A 23,404-nucleotide genomic window follows, 5' to 3' on the forward strand; every position below is an offset into this window, starting at 1 on the left:
TTAAAATATATGGTTATGGGTTTCAATGACAACTAATCTATTGGCCCAAACTAAATCAACATTTCTGTTTAATGAGACAGAACAAAAAGACAAATCATATGAAAGTTAAGCTGCTATAACTGAAAAATAAACTTAGCAGGCAGTTTTGCTGTAGGATTCCTTTGAGATATGTATTGCTTTCATTGTTGTGGCTCATGCCATGTAGTACCATGCTGGTATTTTTTCCTGTTGAGTGGCTTGCCTAGGGAGTTTATTTTTAGTGGTATGTTAATTAAATATTTCCCTTTTAAACTGATGAGCACTCCAAATTGCATGTTCCCGCTAATGGCTAGTGACTTGAACTATGAGCTCACCCAGGGGTGATTGAAGAGTAAGAATCTGGACTACCCAGGTCTTGGATCCGGGCGCACAAGAGTAAGCCAGTGCTCATGCTTGCTGCTCCCTGCACTCAGAGCAGGTAGGTGGGGATTGGGTGGAGTCTTGGCTCTATTTCCAACTCTGTGCAACTGAACTGGTCTGGGGCACTTGTAATTTGCTGCTGAGATGGGTGCACTGGCATTTTGCTTGACATAGCCAAGACCAAACTGTTTTATCATGATTAAGGGACTATTGTGTTATAAAAGAATCCCCTGAAATGATAATCTTTGCTGTGTAGGCAGCCCTTACGCTCCACCTGCATTGGCCTAGAACCAAATTGGGAAGTTATGTTTGAAGAGAAATCTCATGCCTGGAATATTGATATAAAGGGGTATGGCTTGCTCAGGAAGGACATGTCGGAGGAAAAAACGGAGGTGGTGTTGCTTTGTACATGAACAATATATACACTTGTTCTGAGGTTCAGAAAGAGGTGATAATCAGATCAGTTGAAAGTCTCTGGGTGAAGATATAAGGGGGGAAAAAACAAGAGTTATGTAATGGTAGGAGTCTGCTATAGACCACTACACCAGGAAAAGGAGGTGGATGAGCCTTTTCTAGAATAACAAATATCCAAAACACAAGACTTGGGTGATAATTAGGGAAAATATTGACTGCTGTGTGGAAGAGGGGGGGGGGTGTTTCCCTACGCTCACCTGTCCGGGAGTTCGGCAACAATTTGGCGTAGAGTCCTTCAGTCGCAGATGGTCTTTGGCGGTATTTCGGCTGCGGGTAGTAAACCTTGCCACCAAAGACAGAAGCACCTGCTGCTGAAGACTCCGCGACTGAAGGACTCTCCGCCGAATTGCTGCTGAAGACCAGGAAACAAAATATTAGGACAAATGGAGTCCCGACCGTACTCTGGTTGGGATGCGGGACAAACTCCTCAAAATCGGGACGTCTGGTCACCCTAGTGATAATGGACTTTAACTACCCATATATGTGCTGGAAAAGTAATACAGCAAAACTCAAAACGTCCAGTGAGTTCTTGGAATGTGTTGGTGTCATGGGAACCTCTGCTCACCACGGACTACCTCCTTCTGGTCATGTCTGGCGAGTAGCTCTGCCAGCCTGAGAGCCTCTTCTTGCAATAGTTCAGCCTGTCATCTCAGGCTCTTGCTCTGTGGCCGCATATGCCTCATCTTCGTGGCTTAGCCCTCCAGCCAAGTCAAAACAGTCCACCCCATCTTGGGTATGGTCAGTCTTCCACGCCACCCCAGGCAGTCCTGAACTCCACTGCCTTAGCTGAGCCACTCCCTTGGTGACTAGAATGAACGATCCTAGAGAGTAGTCAAATTAATTGCCCATATTGTGCCACTCACTCAGTGGCTGGTAGGGAACCCATGCTCATCCCCTATACTGGGTTCCAGCCTAGGGGCCCTGTCTCCAGCAGCTAAGGTCAGTACTACCACGAACCTTCCTGTCACATCCCTGGACTAGTTTCTACCTAGGCTATCCCAAGCTTGCATTGTCTGCTCCACTAGCTAAACCCCTCTCTCTGGTCTGCTAGACAAATTCTTCCTTGTCCCAGGGAAAGTGATTGTAGCTCTCCTCCCTGCAGTGCCCTTTCTGCTACCAGCTGGGCCATCCCTATGGGGCGGCAGGGCACAGGACAAATCAGCTTGTATGGGCTGAACTTAACATCTTTTATACAGGTTAAACCTTGTGTGGGGAGGGGACACCAGTGCTGGGGGACAAGGGATGATGGAGAGTCACAGGCTGACACCTGTGCTAGAGGCGAGGGGGACCCCTGTGCTGGAGGTCCCGGAAGAGGGAGGGGTTCGGGGCAGAAGGGCAATGGATGGGGTCAGCCTGGCGCTGGCGTGTTGCGGCAGCACTAGGATTCTGGTGGACAGCGATGCCAGGAGCCAGTGGGGCCAGGCTGGGGTTGCTGCTGGAGACTGAGCCCAAGCCCCACAATGCCAAGCAAGAAAAAGAAATACTATGTGCTGGGGGGTGCTGCCCGCTGGTGTGTGCGGGCCCAACGCCTGCTGCCAGTGCCACCTCCCTGCCAGCCTGGACCACCAACCTCTAACCCCACCCCCCGGGGCTGGTCTGGGCCCCCAGCACCTACTCTCTGGGCCAGCCTAATGCCCCACGCATGACATATGCACATTAAAGCACAGGGCCTCTCAAAAGGCCGGGCCTGGAGCAGTAGCCCCGATTCGCTGTACCTAAGGGACAGCTCTGGCTACCAGCTCCCTGGTCTTACAGAAGCCCTGTCTGTTCCTGCACAGGTGAGCATCTGTTAACTAGGGCTCTCCTCTCAGCTTAAATGCTTTACGGTTTGCAGCGTATTAGGTTAATTGCACCCTCTGGCCTAAATTAATCTCTTCAGGGTGAGTGTGGGGAGTACAGCTCCATCACAGCTGGGGAAAACTTCTTGTTTCAGAAGATGGAGGAAGTAACAAGTGAGGGAGTCTTGATTCTGACCAACAGAGAGGAATTATTTGTAACTCTGAAGGTGGAAGGCAAAATGAGTGAAAATGATCATGAAATGATTTGAGTTCAAGGTTCTAAGGCATGGAAGAAATGAGAGCATAAGGACATAGTGCCTTGGGACTGGAGCACGCCCAGGGAAAAAATGGTGAGTGCTGAGCACTCACAGGTAGCCCCCCATTACCTTCCTCCTGCCCCCCCCGTGCCTCCCATCTATTGGTGGCCCCTGCTGATTAGCACCTCCCCTACTCCCTCCCAGTGCCTCCTGCCTGCTGCGATCAGCTGTTTTGTGGCATGCAGGAAGGTGCTGGGAGGGAGTGGGGGAGGAGTGAGGGCATGGTGTGCTTGGGGGGGAGGAGGCAGAACAGGATGGGAAGAGCCAGGGCAGGAAGAGGTAGTGTGGGGGTGGGACCTGGGGCTGAGCTGGGGTGGGTCAAGCATGCCCTGGCACATTGGAAAGTCGGCACCTCTGCATAAGGACAATGGACTTAAACAAACAAACATACTTTAACAAACTCAGACAACTGGTAGTTAAGGTCCCATGGGAAGAAGAACTAAGGGAAGAAGTAGTTCAGGAATGCTGGCAGTTCCTTGAATGAACAATATTACAGGCAGAACAATAAACTATCCTTATGCGAAGGAAAGATAGGAAGAAGAAGAAGCTAATATGACTTCCACAAGAGCTCCTTGTAGGATTCCTTTTTGATTTTTCAGGTCATTAAAGAGTGGAAACGTACAAAGGAGGAGTACAAAAGAATAGCACAAGCATGTAAGGACAAAATTAGGTGCACCTAAGAAAAGGTTTTATAATTAGGAGTGAGAGAAAGATGTAGAAGAGTGTAGAACCACTTAGTGGAGCTAATAACGGATGACCAAGAAGGCTGAGGCATTTAATGCTTATTTTGCTTCAGTCTTCATTAAAAAGCTTAATGGTGACAGATGCTCACACAGTTAATACTAACAACAATGTGGAAGGAACACAAGCCAGAATAGGGAAAGAACAGGTTAAAGAATATTTAGATAAGTTAGATATATTCAGGTGGGCAGGATCTGATGATTTGAGGGTCATGGTGGATAATCAGCTGGGCATGAGCTCCTAGTGTGAATTTATGGCCAAAAAAGCTAATGTGATCCTAGGAAACATAAACAAGGGAATCTTGAGTAGGAGTAGAGAAATTATTTTACCTCTGTATTTATCACTGGTGCGAACACTGCTGGAATATTGTGTCCAGTTCCGGTGTGCACAATTCAACAAGGATGTTGATACATTGGAGAGGCTTTGGAGAAGAACCATGAGAATGAGTAAAGGATTAGAAATAATGCCTTATAGTGATAGACTCAGGGAGCTCAATTTATTTAGCGAAGGTTAAGGGGTGACTTGATTAGTCTGTGAGTACCCACATGGGGAACAAATGTTTGATAATGGGCTCTTCAGCCTATCAGAGAAAGGTGTAACATGATCCAGGGCTGGAAGTTCAAGCTAGACAAGTTCAGACTGGGAATAAGGTGTAAAGTTTTAATGGTGAAAGTAAAAAACAACGACAATAGAACAATTTACAGGTGGATTCTCTGTTACTGGAAATTTAAAAATTAAAATTGGAAGTTTTTCTAAAATATATGTTCCAGGAATAATTTTGGGGAAACTTTATGGACTGTTATACAGGAGTTCAGTCTAGATGATCACGATAGTCCCTTCTGGCCTTGGAATCTATGAAATTCACCCTAGGGTACTTAAAGACCTAGCTGAAGCAATCTTGGAACCATTGATGATTACCTTTTGAGAACTCTTGGTTAAAGTCCCAAGGACTGGAGAAGAACAAACATAGTTGTGACATACCCAGGGTACAATCCAGACTACTGAGTAGCTGTTTCCCCCTGCCTCTAACCTGGGGTGCCCTTAACGCTGCTTTGCTGCTGTAGCCTCCAGTCTGGACTGCTCACAAATAGCCTCCAGCATGTAAGTCACTCCCAGCTCTGTGCGTGTGCTGCAGCCAGCCACACATTGGCTCTTACCTGCTTTGTTTATACTGCACAGTGACCTCAACACACTCCCAGTCTTCGATTTTCCCCAGGAAATGTATGTCCTGTACTGCCCTCCCTTCACCTGAGCAGTACAAGCTTATAAAAAGTCTGTCATTTAATTAATAGAAATGGAGTTTCCCAGACAGTTCAATTCAAACACACTGGATTAGATAAAACAATAAAATACGTTTAACAACTATGGAGAGAGAGTTTAAAGTCAGAAATGGCTACAAGCAAAATAAAGGTAACACAACTGGTGCCTAATTTAACAAACTGCGTTAAATTCAAAGCAAGGTTTTCTCACCACATGCTTTGGTAGATTACAGGCCAAACTCTTAGGTCAGGACCCCTCGCCCTGTCCAGTGCTGCTTCCTTCCTCCTTCAGGGTCTGGGGAGGAGAGCGAGAGAAGGGAGTACTTTTGGGGTATCCCCTCTTTCTCTCTGTAGTCCTCTTCCCCCCTTTGAGAAGCATCTCCAGCTGGGAGCATGGTGACAGGCAGTCTGTGTGGATGGGAACCCCATACTGTTTCTTTGCTAAGATGTAGATTTTTTTGCCCACGCCCTGTTTCCTGCCAAAGAAAGGACATTTAGCAGGTAATGGCCCATTTACCTTGTTTACACCTGGCTGTTGTGCCAGCTTACCCTTTGTCTCTGAGGCCTTGGCTGCACTTGGTGTTACAGCGCTGGTGGTGGCTTTACAGTGCTGTAACTCACTCCCCATCCACACTGGCAAGGCACATACAGCTCTGTATCTCCCTGGCTATAGCGCTGCTTGTACTCCACCTCGACCAGAGGAATCAAGAGAACAGCGCTGCTGTTGCAGCGCTGGGGTGCCAGTGTAAACAGTGATTAATCTTATTATGCTGTAACTGACCTCCGGAACCTTCCCATAATGCTTTTAAGTAAAAAACACTTTATTTTGTTGTGAACTCAGGGCTCCTGGAGCTGCTTATCTTAAAAACAAACACAGCTACTGTTTGCTGTGAATGAGCAGAGGCAGGCAGGGGGATCCCTTTTGAATGTCCACAGCTAGTGCTTGCTTGAAGAGAGAAGCAGCACGGCGGGTGTTGGGGCGTGGCGGGGAATCCATTTTGGAGCAGCTGCTTATCTGGTCTGTGAGGGGGGGAAAAAACCAGAGACTATTTGTGTTTAGTGAATGAGAGAGGAGTGGGGGGAGGGGTCAGAACTTGCAAGTCAGGGAGCTGACACAATATCAGCTCCAAAAATCCACAGTCTGTCTCCCCCACACTCCCTATCACACTCCACCCCACCCCACTCTTTTGAAAAGCATGTTGCAGCCACTTGAATGCTGGGATAGCTGCCCATAATGCACCACTCCCAACACTGCTGCAAGTGTGGCCACGACAGTGCGCTGGTAGCTGTCAGTATGGCCACACTGCAGCGCTTTCCCTACACAGCTGTACGAAGACAGCTTTAACTCCCAGTGCTGTACAGCTGCAAGTGTAGTCATACCCTCAGGAACTGGTTTGGCTGCTGCCCAGATTTGGAACGTGTTAGTAACATCATACAGTGGAATCTTTGTAATTTTACATTAAACAGGATTGCCCCACACATTTTACCAGGACAATAATGACCAGCATTATTGACCATAATGATGAAAATTGTAAATTTTCAAATGATACCTCAGAAGGCATACCTTGACCAAAGACTTAAACTAGTGTGCAAGGGGTGAAGTCACAATAGATCTATGGAGGGGAGGGATAGCTCAGTGGTTTGAGCATTCACCTCCTAAACCCAGGGTTATGAGTTCAATCCTCGAGGGGACCAGTTAGGGATTTGGGGCAAAAAAATCTGTCTGGAAATTGGTCCTGCTTTGAGCAGGGGGTTGGACTAGATGACCTTCTGAGTTCCCTTCCAACCCTGATATTCTATGATTCTGTCTTTTAAAAAGTGAAAAAAAGAGGACAAGGGAATTATAGGTCATGCAGCCTAACAGAAAGATACTGGAACAAATAACAATAAGTATGTGAGCACTTAAAGAATAATAGGCCAACATTGATTTATCAAGAACAAATCATGCCAAACCAAACTAATTTTCTTCTTTGACAAGGTTACTGGCCTACTTGATGAGGGAAGCAGTAAATATGATGCATCTTGATTTTAGTAAGGTTTTTGATACAGTCCCACATAACATTCTCATAAGCAAACTAGGGGAATATGGTCAGATATAATTACTATAAGGTGAGTCCACAACTGGTTGGAAGATCATACTCAAAGAGTAGTTATCAGTGGTTCAATTCTCTGGCTGGGAGGATGTATCCAGAGGGGTCCTGAAGGGATCTTTTTGATCTGGTACTATTTTAATATTTTCATTAACAATTTGGATAATGGAGTGGAAAGCATACTAGGAGAGGTGGCAAGCATTTTAGAGGACAGGATTGGAATTCTAAGTGATCTTGAGAAATGGTCTGAAAATCAAGATGAATGTGAATAAAAACAAGCGCAAAGTACTACAATCAGGAAAGAAAATGGAAATACCCAAGTACAAAAATGGGGAATAACTGGCTAGGCAGTAGTGTTGCATAAAGGATCTGGGATTTATAGGGGATCAGAAATAGAATGAGTCTACAATGTGATGCAATTGCAAAAAAGACAAATATTCTTCTGGGGTCTACTAGCAGAATTGTTGTATGCAAGACTCTGGAGGTAATTGTTCTGCGAAGCTGGAGTATTGTGGGAAGTTTTGTGTACCACACTTTTAAGGAAGATATGGACAAATTGGAGAGTCCAGAGGAGAGTAACAAAAATGATAAAAGGTTTAGAAAGGTATGACCTATAAGGAAAGGTTAAAAAACTGGGTGTGTTTAGCCTTCAGAAAAGAAGAGTGAAGATGAACATACCAGTCTTTAAATATGTTAAGGGCTGTGATAAAGAAGATAGTAATCAACTGTTCTCCATGTCCACAGAAAGTAGGTCAAGAAGTAATCAGCCTAATCTGCAGCAAGGGAAATTTTAATTTAAGTATTAGGAAAACTTTTCTAACTAGACCTCTACCTCGATATAACTCTGTCCTCAGGAGTCAAAAAATCTTACCACATTATAGGTGAAACCGCCTTATGTCGAACTTGCTTTGATCCATCGGCGTGCACAGCCCAGGCTCCCGGAGAACTGCTTTACCGCGTTATATCCAAATTTGTGTTATATTGGATCGCGTTATATTGGGGTAGAGGTGTATGAGGACAGTTAAGTGCTGGAATAGGTTACCGAAGGAGGTTGTAGAATCCCCATCACCGGAGGTTTTTAAGAAGAGGGTAGATGAGATCTTGAGAAGTCACCTATTCCACACCCCCATGCTGAGTTGACTAAGTATACCTAGACCATCCATAATAGATGTCTATGTCCAGGACTTTGGCACAATTTGGAAAATGATTAAAACAAAGTTTGACCTTGTATGCAATACAAGACCAAATTCTTTTAGAACCAAATCCTCCTTTTTCACCCATTGTTTTGTTGTGTTAGAGGTGTCGAAATAGCAGATTCCGCTATGTTTGTCAAAGTAGCTCTGTTGGCTGATTTGTAGGGCAACATGAGACATTTGATTTTTTTAAAGTGTGAATTAGCTCTGTTAGATGAGAGACTCACTAAAGAGAATTGAACATGTAGTACAGGGGTTCTCAGACTTTTGTACTGGTGACCCCTTTCACATACCAAGCCTCTGAGTACGACCCCTTTATAAATTAAAAACACTTGTTTATATATTTAACACATATATAAATGCTGGAGGCAAAGCAGGGTTTGAGGTGGAGGCTGAGAGCGTGCAACCCCCCCATGTCATTGTTTTGCTAATAATAGGCAGACTGATTGGAAGAACTTTTTTTTTTTTTTTTTTTAGGGAGCTTCATGGAAAATGACTGGACTGGAGTTGGTGAATAAGCAGATGAGTACCAGTTGTGGTTTCAGGCACTCTAGAACATGAGGTTATCATCTGATATTTCCATCATTACAGTGGTTTGTCTGAAATCACAACTGAATAGAGGAAGTAAATAGCTAAACAATGAGTTTTTTTTTATCCTTCACAGTAATTTTTACTATTTTAAAAATAGCTATTTCGATGGCAGACATTCTATTTTACAATTATAAGTATAAAAACCCAACATAATTCTTCATGTTATATATGCTTTCTCAGAGACCTAGTGCTTTTGCTCTCAAACTTTATACAGAGCAACTGGTTTGCCAATTATTGCAGGGCAATATGCTTTATTGTCAACAAATTAAACTGGCAGCAGAAGCAAACCTTAAGAATATTTCCTGCATTTGCTTCAGTTCCTTTTGCAACATATTCTCTCCTTTGTGGCTAATCATAACAAGAAGACTCCTGATACCTTCAGCTTTCAGTGGTTGTGTCTACATTAGCCTTTTCCCCTACGTATTTCCCACCATTACCAACACCAATGCAGCTCCATCATGAGACGCAGCAGTGAGAGGGCTAGTGTAGAAAAGCCACCTGCATCGTCTTTACCACTGTCATGCACATGTATCCCTACATGTCTAGAATGCCCCCATTCCAGACAACATGGTGGTGTAATAACATCACTGGTGCCTTGTTTACACTTATCAGTGGAGCTGTGCCAAGGGAGGGAAATATTTTGATGAAAAGGGTAGTATAGACAAAGGCAAAGAGTCATTAAAGTGAATTTATAGTCAGAAGAGAGGCTATGCTGGTACCTGCTTATTAAATAGCTAGGATTTCTCTTGGTATTCCAGGCCCTGTCTGCGTGCTGTTCTGAAAGATATGTTAGCTCTCCGTAGCTATTTCAGATATAGTAAAGTAAGCTGAGGTTGCATTCTTCCTCACTTATAATCAACAATATTCTTAACTAAAGCCTTATCTACACAGGAAAGTTATACTGGTCTAAGGTAAGGTGTGGATTTATACCTCTATAGTTATACTGGCAGTTCCCTACGGGGAATAAGAGTGAGTTTTTCTGGGTCAGCTTCTGCCACTTTGGAAGTGGTTTAAGCAATACCAGAAAAAGCCACTTTTATGCTGGCATTAGGGAGTTATGCCAGTGTAACAATATCATTTTAGTTGTACCGGTATAGTTTTGCCACATAATTTCCCTGTGTAGATGAGTCCTAAGTTCTAACTGCAGAATGTGTACTGCTGGCCCTGGTGTGTGAGCCAGAAAACACCAAGCATGACTGTTGGATCCCAGGTGAAGGTTACAGGACTGGCAGTTAGGGGGAGAAATGTTTTAATTGTTAACTTAGCTATTTGTTATAAAGTTACTCGAGAGAATAAATGAGAACTCATGATACCATTTTCCCCAGTGTCTTTCTGTTCTGTCTGTACAGTTCCTAACACTCTGGGGCCTCTCATCCCTGAGTGTGGCTTCCAGGTGCTACTGCAGCACAAATAATGATACTTTTAAGAGTATAACAGCACCGTAAGCATATATTTTGTGAAACATTTGTGCCTTAATCACAAGGCAGCCTCAATTCATAGCACTAATGTTTTTTGTTGAAGAATGGCCACTTTTAAGTCTGTTATTGAGTGTCCAGGGAGACTGACGTGCTCTCCTATTGGTTTTTGAATGTTACAGTTCTTGATGTCTGATTTGTGTTCATTTATTCTTTTGCACAGAGACTGTCCAGTTTAGCCAATGTACATGGCAGAGGGGCATTGCTGGCACATGATGGCATATATCATATTTAAAAGTGGCCATTCTTCAACAAAAAAACTTTAGAAACAGACTTTAATAAGAAACTGCAGAACTGGAATTAATTTGCAAACTTTACACTGTCAAATTAGGCCTAAATAAAGACTGGGAGTGGCTGGGTCACTACAAAAAGTAAGTTTTTCCTCTGATATTCACCCCTTCTTGTCAACTGTTGGGAACGGGCCACATCCACCCTGGTTGAATTGGCCTCTCTAGCATTGACCCCCCACTTGCTAAGGCTACTCCCATCTTTTCATGTGCTATATATTTATACCTACCTATTGTATTTTTCACTCACTTCATCTGATGAAGTGGGTTATAGCCTACAAAAGCTTATGCTCAAATAAATGTATTAGCCTCTAAGGTGCCACTAGAACTCCTTGTTGTTCTTGCTGATACAGACTAACACGGCTGCCACTCTGAAACCTTTAATTCGACTGGTCTACATAAAGCAGTACACCTTTCTAGTGTGGACAGGGCCTAAGAGTTGAAAGGAGTTGGGGCATTCTAAGTATTCAGTTCCTGGCTCTAAGGAGCACTGCAACACCAGCGGTGGTTGCTCACCACTTCTTGGAGCCAAGTCACTAATATTGAAAATTTCATAGATCTTGGGAAATCGGTACATTTTCTCTTCTTCCCATTAGTTAATATTAGTCTTGCTTCCTTCTTTCTTTTTAGCCTTGGTATTTTTTGTGGGTTAAAAAAAAAACAAACAAAAACCCTACTACATGTTGTTAGCTTGAAATTGTGAAGTTCATTCATACTGTGTGCAATAAAATGATATAATTAGCTGAGCTTTGAGTTAGTTCTTTGCTACACTTCCTCATTGGAAAACAGTACAGCTTACGATAACCCAGCAGCTACTAATGTACATAATCACCACAGAACCCAGTTCTTGTTTTGTTAGTTGTACAAATAGAATGTGAAAGACGTCTGGCTGGTATATTACTGCCCTACTATGGGATCATAGAGGTTAGGGCTGAATCAGACCTTGGGCATTAAATGATTGGGGTGTTTGGTTTGGGGGTATTTGGAGGCATTTACTCTAAATGGTCAATACTTCGGAATAGCCAATATTTGAAAGCAGCATTTTACTTAACACGGCTCTTTTGATCTGTTGCAAAGGGTGAGGGAATTAAAGTTTATCAGAAAATAATATAATTTGGGGAATCTATGTATAAGGAGGAATTATGGGCAGATCATATGAATGATGAAGGGAAAGGGATCAAGGTCAGATTGCAAGAAGACTTCAATCCTCTTTGCCTCACGGGGTGAAAGCTTTTAGTGGAAGGTAAGCACAAGGAACGGGGTCACTGAGACCCCTTCTTTCAGCTGGCTGAAGCTATGTATTTGTGGGGTGGGGAAAGAAAGGGAACAGCATGTAGGAGAAGAGTAAGAGACTACATAGCACTAAGATGGAGCAGGGAGAGAGAAGCATGAGGAGTAGAGGAAAAACTCAAACGAGAAGACAAAACAAGATTAAGAAACTGAAAATCTAGCAGGAGAAGAGCAAAATGTAGGCACGGGGAGCAAGATATACAGACAGTAAAATAGGATTAGACTGGGAGATTGAAAATGCAGTATAGACATCAGAGACTGGGAGATTAACTTTTCTCTTTCCCTGTTTTTTACTTAATATGTCGAGTTATTCTGTTTTGGAGAGGGAGTGCTCATTCCCATCCCACTCTCCCATTGCAGGTTCCAGCAGTGTGGTGGGGTGTTTTTTTTTTTGTTTTTTTTTTTTTTCATTTTAAACCTGTGGTTTCTGTAGAGGTGATAGATCTGCAAACTAAGAGCCGGGTCCCCAGCTGGTTGAAATCATCATCATAGCTCTGACTTCAGTGAAGCTGCATCCGTTTACATTGCTGAGAATCTGGTCCTAAAGGTTATGGTCTCCGATGGCTCTGCACTGTGCCATTGTTGCCTATGTAAAATGCCAGCAAATCAGAATTGTGGTGTTTTACATCCAGTTGGCCCTAGCGTTAAAAGCTATACAGGATGCAGGGCAATGGAGAATCGGGTCCTGAATGTTTCTCTGGTGCTGAAAGAGGAAATGGAATCACCATGAAAAGAGTTGTTCCATGTGATGAATTATTTAATCCAGACCACAAATGCCTCTTTTCACACATGATGCACAAATGCTCTTTCAGTCTGAATACACCCTTTCCTCTCTCAGATGTCACAATTCTTAAGCATCCACTTGTTTAGTTAGCAGTTTACTGGTGGGAGTGTATGGGTTGTGTGAGTTGGAGGCAGAGGGGAATTCAGTTGAAGAACGAAGCAGTCTTTTCCGGTATCTGTGGGTTGGGAGCTCTCTGTGTCAGTACTTTTTGGTTTCGGAAAAGAAAAGTGTAAATTATTCTATAAAGAACACTGAGTTCAGAATTCTGGGTCAGACCCTCAGCAGGTGCCAATCAGTGTGGCTCTCTATTGAAGTAAAAATCGCATCAGCTGCCAGTCTAACCATCTCTATGCAAAATGCATTTTTTCTAAATAGATGATTGCATTTTTAACACCAGCTCCTTCTAAAATAAGGCCTTGGCTACACTGGAGAGTTGCAGCACTGGTGGTGGGTTTACAGCGCTGCAACTTACTCACCGTCCACACTTGCAAGGCACATACAACACTGTATCTCCCTGGCTACAGCGCTGGCTGTACTCCTGCTCTGCCTGATGTATAAGGATTGCAGTGCTGGTGATGCAGCGCTGCTCCGCAAGTGTGGCCACCAAAAGCGTTGTAATTGGCCTCCGAGGTATTCGGAGATATCCCAGAATGCCTGTTCAGCAACTCTGCTGTTTTGTTGTGAACTCCGGGCTCCCGGAGCTGCTTATCTAAAAAACAAACACAGCTCGTTTGCTCGAGCAGAGGCAGGCAGGGGGATTCCTTTGGAATGTTCACAGTTTGCTTGAGGAGAGAAGCAACGGGGGTGGGGGTGGGTGGGGAGTCCGTTTTGGATCAGCTGCTTATCTGGTCTGAAGGCTATTTGCATTTAGTGAATAAGAGAGGGGTGGGGGAAGAGGTCGAAACTTTTAAAACGATTGAAGTGTGGTGCTGTGTATCTTCCAGTCCTTAGAACTTGCAAGGCAGGGAGCTGACACAGGCCATGTCTACATCTAAAATTTTGCAGCGCTGGTTGTTACAGCTGTATTAGTACAGCTGTATAGGGCCAGCGCTGCAGAGTGGCCACACTTACAGCAACCAGCGCTGCAAGTGGTGTTAGATGTGGCCACACTGCAGCGCTGTTGGGCGGCTTCAAGGGGGGTTCGGGGAACGCGAGAGCAAACCGGGAAAGGAGACCAGCTTCGCCGCGGTTTGCTCTCGCGTTCCCCGAACCACCCTGCAAACCGCAGGGAAGGAGACCTGCTTGCTCGGGGGTTCGGGGAACGCGAGAGCAAACCGCAGGGAAGGAGACCTGCTTGTTCGGGGAACGCGAGAGCAAACCGCGGCGAAGCTGGTCTCCTTTCCCGGTTTGCTCTCGCGTTCCCCGAACCACCCTGCAAACCGCAGGGAAGACCTGCTTGCTCGGGGTTCGGGGGACGAGAGAGCAAACCGCGGCGAAGCTGGTCTCCTTTCCCGGTTTGCTCTCGCGTTCCCCGAACCACCCTGCAAACCGCAGGGAAGACCTGCTTTCTCGGGGTTCGGGGAACGAGAGAGCAAACCGGGAAAGGAGACCAGCTTCGCCGCGGTTTGCTCTCGCGTTCCCCGAACCACCCTGCAAACCGCAGGGAAGGAGACCTGCTTGCTCGGGGGTTCGGGGAACGCGAGAGCAAACCGGGAAAGGAGACCAGCTTGATTACCAGAGGCTTCCTCAGGTATGCTGGGATACCTGCTTATTCCACGGAGGTCAAGAAAAGCGCTGGTAAGTGTCTATACTTGATTACCAGCGCTGGATCACCAGCGCTGGATCCTCTACACCCGAGACAAAACGGGAGTACGGCCAGCGCTGCAAACAGGGAGTTGCAGCGCTGGTGGTGCCCTGCAGATGTGTACACCTCCTAAGTTGCAGCGCTGTAACTCCCTCACCAGAGCTGCAACTTTCTGATGTAGACAAGCCCACAGTGTCAGCTCCAAAAATCCACACTCTCTCTGTCTCCTCCACACTCCCTGTCACACTCCACCCCACTCCTCTCTTTTGAAAAGCATGTTGCAGCCACTGGAACGCTGGGATAGCTGTCCACAATGCACCACTCCCAACAGCGCTGCAAATGTGGCCACACTGCAGCGCTTTCCCTACACAGCTGTACGAAGACAGCTGTAACTCCCAGCGCTGTACAGCTGTAAGTGTAGCCATGGCCTAAGTTTGTTTGTGAGTAACTCTGCCCCTCTTTCCAGGATTGTTTCACTTACCCACAGAGCTGACGGAGTTCTCCCCTTCCTGTTCTTCCCGTGCTGCCCCAAAAGTATAGTTTAAAGTGATTTTTCTTTTCTTTGTTTCTTTATGTAATTTAGAGCATTTCTAAAGTGTATTATCGCCAGACATGCAGGCATGTGACAGACAAGCCTCCAAGATGGACAAATGACTATAACACAGTATTTTCTCTGATTTTACTAAATTGATAGGAAAAAATGATGTAGTTAAATCAGTGCAACCCTTTAGGTGTTTATATCAGTATAGCTTTTTGTGCCAAAAAAAGCTAATATAAACACCTTTATACCAGTGTAACTGGCCACACTGGAGACTAAATCATTGCAAAAACTGTGTGTAAACAAGGTCTTTGAGCATCCTGTCCAGTTTTTCCTATCTATTTTGGGCAGTTCTCTGGGGGAAATGATTTGGTTCAGTAACTATCCTCCAAAAGTTGAACTGGTTATTAATTACCATACAAATACATTAGACAGACGCTGCCAAATATTTTGTATTTTAAAGGATGCTTTACTATTTACTACTTATGAATTTAGGGCTTGCTACGCCACTTTCCTTGAAATGATGTATGATCTTCCAGAAATGTTAGGTGAAAGTATCTGCATTTCTTCAATCTCATACAGCTATTGTTGTACCAATTATATTAGACCAGTAAAAACCAGCAGGATCTTATTAAAGGGGACAAGACAAAGATGCTACATTTATTATGATAACAATTTATGACTAATAACTAATATCTTAATTCTTATACACACAATATACCTATTACCTATACACACACACATTCACATTATACCTAATACCTATATACATTCACACACACCCACCCACATTCATCAGGTGTTCTGCAGCTGCTGCATAGTTACCAGTCCTGAAGATAGTTTAAGTTCATGGCTTGATTTTGCAGCTTGGGTTCGTAGCTTGTGGCAGCTAACTGGCCAGGAAACCTGGGCACAAGGCTGAGCTGGATCTCTGTTGGGCAGGCACCGATGTTCTTCCATGTTGGCAGCAGAATGTTACCCAGAGTGTCTCATCTCACCCTTCTTTTTTATAGGCTTTTAGTTTGGATTAAAAGTCTATAGGTCTTGCTGTGTCACGCTGCCTCTGGGTTTAGATTGATCACCCATCAATTGCAGGCATGACTTTCAGCCTTGGACCTGGCTTTGATCTTCCTTCTGTTGTTCTGTTGTCCTTTTCTTTTTAGGGTGGATGCTTCTTACTTTGGGCTTGTCTACATCAGAAAGTTGCAGCGCTGGTGAGGGAGTTACAGCGCTGCAACTTAGGAGGTGTACACATCTGCAGGGCACCACCAGCGCTGCAACTCCCTGTTTGCAGCGCTGGCTGTACTCCCGTTTTGTCTCGGGTGTAGAGGATCCAGCGCTGGTAATCAAGTATAGACACTTACCAGCGCTTTTCTTGACCTCCGTGGAATAAGCAGGTATCCCAGCATACCTGAGGAAGCCTCTGGTAATCAAGCTGGTCTCCTTCCCCGGCTTGCTCTCGCGTTCCCCAAACCCCGAGCAAGAAGGTCTCCTTCCCTGCGGTTTGCAGGGTGGTTCGGGGAACGCGAGAGCAAACCGGGAAAGGAGACCAGCTTCGCCGCGGTTTGCTCTCGCGTTCCCCGAACAAGCAGGTCTCCTTCCCTGCGGTTTGCAGGGTGGTTCGGGGAACGCGAGAGCAAACCGCGGCGAAGCTGGTCTCCTTTCCCGGTTTGCTCTCGCGTTCCCCGAACCCCCGAGCAAGCAGGTCTCCTTCCCTGCGGTTTGCAGGGTGGTTCGGGGAACGCGAGAGCAAACCGCGGCGAAGCTGGTCTCCTTTCCCGGTTTGCTCTCGTGTTCCCCGAACCCCCCTTGAAGCCGCCCAACAGCGCTGCAGTGTGGCCACATCTAACACCACTTGCAGCGCTGGTTGCTGTAAGTGTGGCCACTCTGCAGCGCTGGCCCTATACAGCTGTACTAATACAGCTGTAACAACCAGCGCTGCAAAATTTTAGATGTAGACATGGCCTTTGTTTAGGGCTGTTGTCTAGGTCTTCAGCAGTTGGTATTTGAACTTTATCTCTTCAGGACAGGCTGAGGCTGGAGGTTGATTCCATCATTCATACATACCTCATTCACACATCTAAACTAAACTAATAAGATTACAGCAGGGTTTGCAAAAATGAAGGTTGGAGGAAGCTTTTACAAAATATAGTGAGTGTTTTTAAAATGGGGTTTGAATTACAATATGGAACAGAAGTTACAGTATAGGCAAGTGTAGTGAATGATGAACAGAAGTTACATTAATAAAGTGAACAATTAAAAACAATTTCATTTATCAGTTCTACGCTATTATTAGCAGTAATTATTTATACTGTAGTATTGTCCAAAGGCCTCAGTCCTGACTGGGACTCCATTCTGCTGGGCACAGGATAAAAATACTGGGCCACGGCATGGTCCATTCCACAAGCCAGCCCAGGGAGTTGTGGGGGCATGTGTCCCTTATTCCCTTGGGCCAATGCACTGTACCACCACTTCCTGTGTGTAGGGAGAAGTGGGCTCTGAAGAGCCACTACATTCAGGTAGGTGGGAAAGAGCCTTGACTCGGCTCCCCTTCAGTGTGCCCAATTATGTAGTTTCACTGGTGCATTAAAGAGCATATGCTGTGACAGGTCTAGGCCTCCCTCCACAGAGCAGTTAGGAGAGAGATTGTGACTTTGCAAGGCAAAATCTCTCCGCTTGTGTTGCTCCTGGAGCAGCCTGTGATGTGCTTCCCCCTACTCTGGTGTGGATCACAAAGAGATGATCTAGACCATAGGGAAAAGACAATTCTTGCCTCCTTTGGGCTGGTGTTAAGCATTTATATATCTTAATTTCAGAGATTTTGATTGTTAAAATATTGTGTTTACATTTTTTTAAGAAAATGTACAGAGTGGTGAGGAAACATAGATTCAGCAGCATGCTAATAAAATGTAATAGTCATTCTGTACCACAGAGTATTTTTTGTAAAGCCTCTTTTATTTAATTCAATGATTGGCATTTGAAAAAAATTGCTGCACAGCTATTTTTAGTCTGATTTACAAGTTAGATAATCAGTTTGTCGCCACTCAGATCGCCGAGTCCCCATGAATGTGGTGTGTTTGACAGTTTAAAAATCTACAATATTATTTAATTTGAAAAATTCCCGTTTTAGCTAGCTGTGTGGCAAGGAGTTTCCCAGACATGTACTGTAGTTCAGATGATTCATTGCTTTTTGCTTCTCCTTTTAAAGGATTGCAACATTGCATAAGCAGCAGTTCAGATTTTAGTCTGAACGCACAAAAGCAAAACAAAGAATCTTTCAAGCTGCGTTCTTATTCTAAAACTAATTGCTTGATTTATTATGCCCTTACAGGAATTTGTAACTGTCCTGGTACGGGACCCTAGGATGCAGAAGGAAGACTCTTGGCATTCGTACATAGACTATGAAATATTCATTCATGTAAGTATAAAAATAAGTGCAAAGTATTTTTACTGTGTTATTTATCACATCTATTCAAGGCTGTGATCGTTTCAGAAATATTAATGATTTAAGCCTTATAGCACCTGGGACATCAGCAAGTGGTATGCTCCTTCTACAGATGGATCATGATACACACTGGCTCACATTTGTGTGCTCTAGGATGTTTTCATCCTCTGACAGATACTGTTCATGGTTCAAATTCTTAACAAGATGACAAATGTGCAGTGACCATGCAAAGTCTTCATTTTATCATAGTAAGAAAAAACATTGGATTTCAAACATCTGTGTTTATACAACTCTCTTTTCAATGAATAATCCAGTTACTTGCATCATAATCAAAATTCCTGAATCTGTTTTATCTACCAAGCTATTTGATTGTCATAACTGTGCAAATAAATGTTCAATGTGTCTAGACATTTATATTGTGACCAGCTCTGTGGTATCTGGATACTTTAAGTGTTTTTCTTAATGCTTATCATTTTAATGTACTGCATTCTAATGAGGATACATTGTGATTCTGTCATATGCTAAATCTGCCATACATTTCATTCAATTAAATATTGCTAATTATTCTTGCATTACCATACTTTGTTGGATGAAGCATTGAAGGGATTATAATAATTTCCTTAATCTGGATCCTAAAATTGAAAAATATGACGTATGAAAAATATCTTCCATTCCCTCATGGCAGCAGGATTACTGGGTTCCGCCTATTACTGTTTTGAGTATAAAGTGTCCCCTACGATATTGGCTGCCAGACAAACCTAGATCACCTTGGTAGAAAAGTGACATTTCATCCTTTGTCACACATTGATGCTGTACTTTGAGGCAGCCTATTGTTGGAAAATTGACAGGAAACTCGTAATGTGGACAGTGTGAATGCATAAGAGGATAATTTGGGTCTCTCAGAGGTTCAGTTTCTGCCATTCCAAGCACTCAAACAGCAGTACACCATACCTCGTCCAGCTGCCTGTTGTTACCTTAGCTTAAGCATCTCTTGAAGGACCTTTTTGGTCCTGTTATTCTGGAAGCACCAGAGACTCCAGTATTGTTGCCTATCTGGAAAGCACTCCATAGGTTCACCTGACCAGTTATAGCTTGTTACGACTTCGTGGTCCAAAAACCCCTCCTTAATTTAGATTACTGTTCAATGCCTGTCGCTAGCAATTTGTATATGTTCTTAAAACCTAGCCAATGGAGAAATGCTTTGCAAAGCATTAAAAACTGAATGTTTCTACGATTTAAGACTGATTTAACAGAAAATATATTTCATTCACACTGGTCACTGACAGGTTACAGTGTCTGAGCCTTGTCAAAAGAAACTGCTGTTGGGGATGTGGGTCTCCCAGAGCTCAGATGTTTTGGGACTGGCCCAGGATACAATCCTTTTGGCTAGAAGTGGGCAGGAGGATTAATATGATAATGGATACCTCTTAAAAAAATTACTTCCCAGAACTGTGTTTTGGGATATATCACATCATCTTGGAAACTTTTCAACTCACAGAAAACTTGTTCTCTAGAGCAGTGCTGGTAGCCAAATGACTCCTACTGTTTAGGTGGCAGAGCAGACTGCCTTCAGGGCTAGAAGCTTGGTTCAGCAACTGGGCTGACCTGGCAGCTAAAGAGCAGGTAACATTTCTGAGAAGAAGGACCTCAAACAGATTTGAACAGATTTGGTCTGACTTTTTAGAAGCCTTTAACTCCTAGCGAATGGAAACTGAGGTCATGCTCTCCTCTCCTTTCTTTTCCCTCCCTTTTTTCTTATTTTTTGGGAGGAAAATATAAATTGAAAAAATCTGGCATAATTACTCAAATATTGAGGTGAGAGTTTGAGAGCATGAAGTCATATGGTTGCTAAATAAAGCCAAAAGGCTATCAGCACTTATTACGTGTGTGTGGGAGGACAGTATTAATCATGGTAAGGGCAAACAATCAAGTTACTGGTAACTAAGGGCAGAATCACTGCAACTGCTTTTCCTTGTGTAGCAAGTATTCATGCTAGTCATATTGGTAGACCCCTGCGCAGATACACAAATATGTATTCACATCCGATCCGCAAAAATTATCTGCGGATGCGGATATTTGCAGAGCTCTGCACCGGGGGCTGGAGCCCGGTCAGGGAGAGATGCTTTGGAAGTTGTGGGGAGTCGTGACGGACCCTCCCCCTGTCCGGGGAAGGGTGGGGTGGGCAGTGTTCCCTCAAATTTTTCCCACCCATGTGCAGAATGAATTTTGTTATGTACAGCAATATGGAGGTAATGTGTGACACATCACCTTCATATTGGTGCACATAACAGAATTCTTGTGGTGGGGGTGGGGCTGAGGGGTTCAGAGTGTGGGAGAAGGCTCAGAGCTGGGGCGGAGGGTTGAGATGCAGGAGTGTGAGGGTTCTAGCTCCGGGTGCGCACTCTGAGTTGGGGCCGGGGCTGATGGGTTTGGGGTGCCAGGAGGGTGCTCTGGGGTTATGGTGGGGAGAAGAGACTCCTCACAGATCTCCCCACAGCAGCACCTGGGCTGGGGAGGAAGAGGCTCCTCTCCCCACCGCAGCAGCTCCAGGGCTAGGGCTGCAGGATAGGCGCTACTTCCCCAGCAGGTCTGGGCTGGGTTCGGACCGGGGTAGAGCTGCCCTGTTTGTGGCTGGGTCTGGGCCGGCCGTGGCAGAGTTGGGGCCAGGGGAAGGGCGCCGCGGCCGTGGCAAGTCCCCGGGCGGGTTCCCTGAGTGCCTGTGCAGTGCAAAGAAGGCTGCTGCGTGGTTGCACAGCTTACAGGAAACTTAGTCAGGGGGCCCGAGCAGCCTCCCACCCAGGGCATGTGGAGGAACCCAGGGTCCCCACAACTGCCAGTGCAGCTCTCCCTGACCGGGCTCCAGCCGGGGAGAGGGCAGCTCAAAGCTGCAGTCCAGCCACAAGAACAGCTGGGGAGCTGTGGTGGACCCTCCACCTGCCTTGGCCGTGGGGCCTGAGCAGCCCCCAACCTCTGTCCCTGCCCCTAGGCCCTCCTCCCAAGGCAGGTGGAGGATCCGCGCTGTGGTTCCTCACAGCTGCCTGCCCGCTCTAACTGTCCGAGCCCTGCACGAATATAAAATTTGTGTCTGCATCCGCGCTGGTATCCACAGAAATGGTCCACGGATATAAAGTGGATACCCATGGATTTGCAGGGCTCTACCTATTGATTTAACTGGCACTATGCACTGGAAGAAGCATATATTCAGGAGTAAGTGTTTGCAGCATAATGACCAGAGCTAGTTTTAAAAAAATGTTGGTTTTTTTAATACAAAAATTGGAATTTTCTGTTGGAAATCATTTTCTGACAAACTTTTTCACCTGCTGTGATTGACGTCTTCGTTCTGGTCATTCTTTGCTTTCAAACCAAAGTGAAGAAAAATGTGTTCCCTGAGAAGTTAGAAACTGATCCTGATCCGGTTCAGGATATAACTGTTTACATAGCTCTTATGCTGAACTGAACAGAAGTCAGTCCTTTAGTTTTCAGGGACAGAATTCTCAATCAACTTTTTTAGTATCAAATATCTATGCTGTTTTCTTAAGTCTAAAGGATTTACAAGTAAAGTGAGTCTCATTTCCCAACAGACAAATAGCATGTGCTTTACAAGGAAAACATCTTGTGTTAGACGACGCTTTCGAGAATTTGTATGGCTGCGACAGAGACTTCAGAAGAATGCTGTGCTACTGTGAGTGACTTTTTTTAAATCCTACCTTCTTCCATCAAATACAAGTTTAATACTCTGCAGATGACACACACAGCTAGTGTTTTTATCTGTTCTGAACGATTACTAGAGAATCATATAAGTTAGAGTTGGGCAAGACTTTAGCCCATATACTCTCTACCCTACCAGTGCAAGGTTGTTTTCAACAATATATTTTCTAGTGGTTTGCTGGTACTTCTACACAGTAATAAAAAACTCGCTGCTGACCTGGCCTCCGGGACTGAAAAATTGCTGTGATGGTCTCAGAGCTTGGGTTCTAGCCTGAGCCTGAATGTCTACACAGTAGTTTTTCAGCCAAGAGCCCAAGCCTAAGTCAGCTGACCGATTTTTTTTTTTAATCACTGTGGAGACGTACTCCTGCCTGGCCTGGAATTAAACATCTCAAGCAATGGGGCTTTCCCCCATTACCTTTTGGTAATTATTCCCCCAAACTAGTAAGGCTTAACACATCTAATCTTATATTTTGTTTCATACAAGTTTGAACAGCTAGTGCTTTTGATAAACCATTTAAGATGACAAAAAATGTAAATTACACTGCTCTACATTTTCCTGACCCAACTGTTAATCCTTGGAGTCTAGGTGTCTACATACCAGGGGTCTCATATGGTCCTTATCACTGTGGTATCTGAGCACTTCCCAAAATGATAAAATGTGTACACAAAGATAGGTTTATCTCTTTCTCTCCCCCACTCCAGTCAACAGAGACTGGCTTTGCTTTATATTTGTCCAAGATATTTTTTCCTTTGGCCTGATGTTGTTGTTGTAATTTATCCTCCTAAAATTAGGTAACTTGCATAAACTATTTTTCTCAGCCTCTTCATTTTTGGTTTTAACTCTGTATTTTATGTTTTAAAGCCAATTACCTGAACTTCCATCTAAAACTCCCTTTTTTAATATGAATAATCCCCATCACGTGGACCATCGTCGACAGGGCCTACAAGAATTTCTTGAGAAGTAAGTCCTGCATCTTAGTGAGTGTGTGTTTTTTATTGTTAATGAAGTCACTAATTTGCTGTATTAGACAGCCCATCTCTTGTACGGGAGAGCCATCTTGTGGCCAGCATTATATATTGCTCTTTTAGATTTCCTCTGTCTCTCATTGACACATTTTTGTATATACCACTTCCGCTGAACTGTTGGAACAGAATTTCAGCTGAAGTTCTGCACATTTCAGTATATTAATTAAAAATGGTCATTTTTATAAAGCATCAGTGTTTAAATTATTTTATGGCCTTATTTTGGTTAAAAGTGCTCTTCTGGTGAAATCTGTTAGCTAGCTCG

At 44.4% G+C, this 23,404-nt stretch overlaps 1 protein-coding gene across 5 annotated transcripts in view; it reads left to right on the top strand.

Moving 5' to 3' along the window:
• Positions 1-23,404, top strand: part of SNX10 (sorting nexin 10) — a 62,841-nt gene that overhangs the window by 26,060 nt on the left and 13,377 nt on the right. For 4 of the 5 annotated variants that reach the window (XM_050938757.1, XM_050938755.1, XM_050938753.1 and 1 more), the window contains exons 3-5: positions 18,292-18,378; positions 21,987-22,087; positions 22,979-23,077. In XM_050938757.1, the coding sequence (XP_050794714.1) occupies positions 18,292-18,378; positions 21,987-22,087; positions 22,979-23,077 (287 nt within the window). Of the gene's footprint in view, positions 1-8,728; positions 8,814-18,291; positions 18,379-21,986; positions 22,088-22,978; positions 23,078-23,404 lie in introns of all 5 variants that reach the window. The other variant, XM_050938756.1, reaches the window with a different exon arrangement.

This window comes from Gopherus flavomarginatus, chromosome 2 (genome assembly GCF_025201925.1).
Source record: "Gopherus flavomarginatus isolate rGopFla2 chromosome 2, rGopFla2.mat.asm, whole genome shotgun sequence".
Classification (NCBI taxonomy): Eukaryota; Metazoa; Chordata; order Testudines; family Testudinidae; genus Gopherus; species Gopherus flavomarginatus.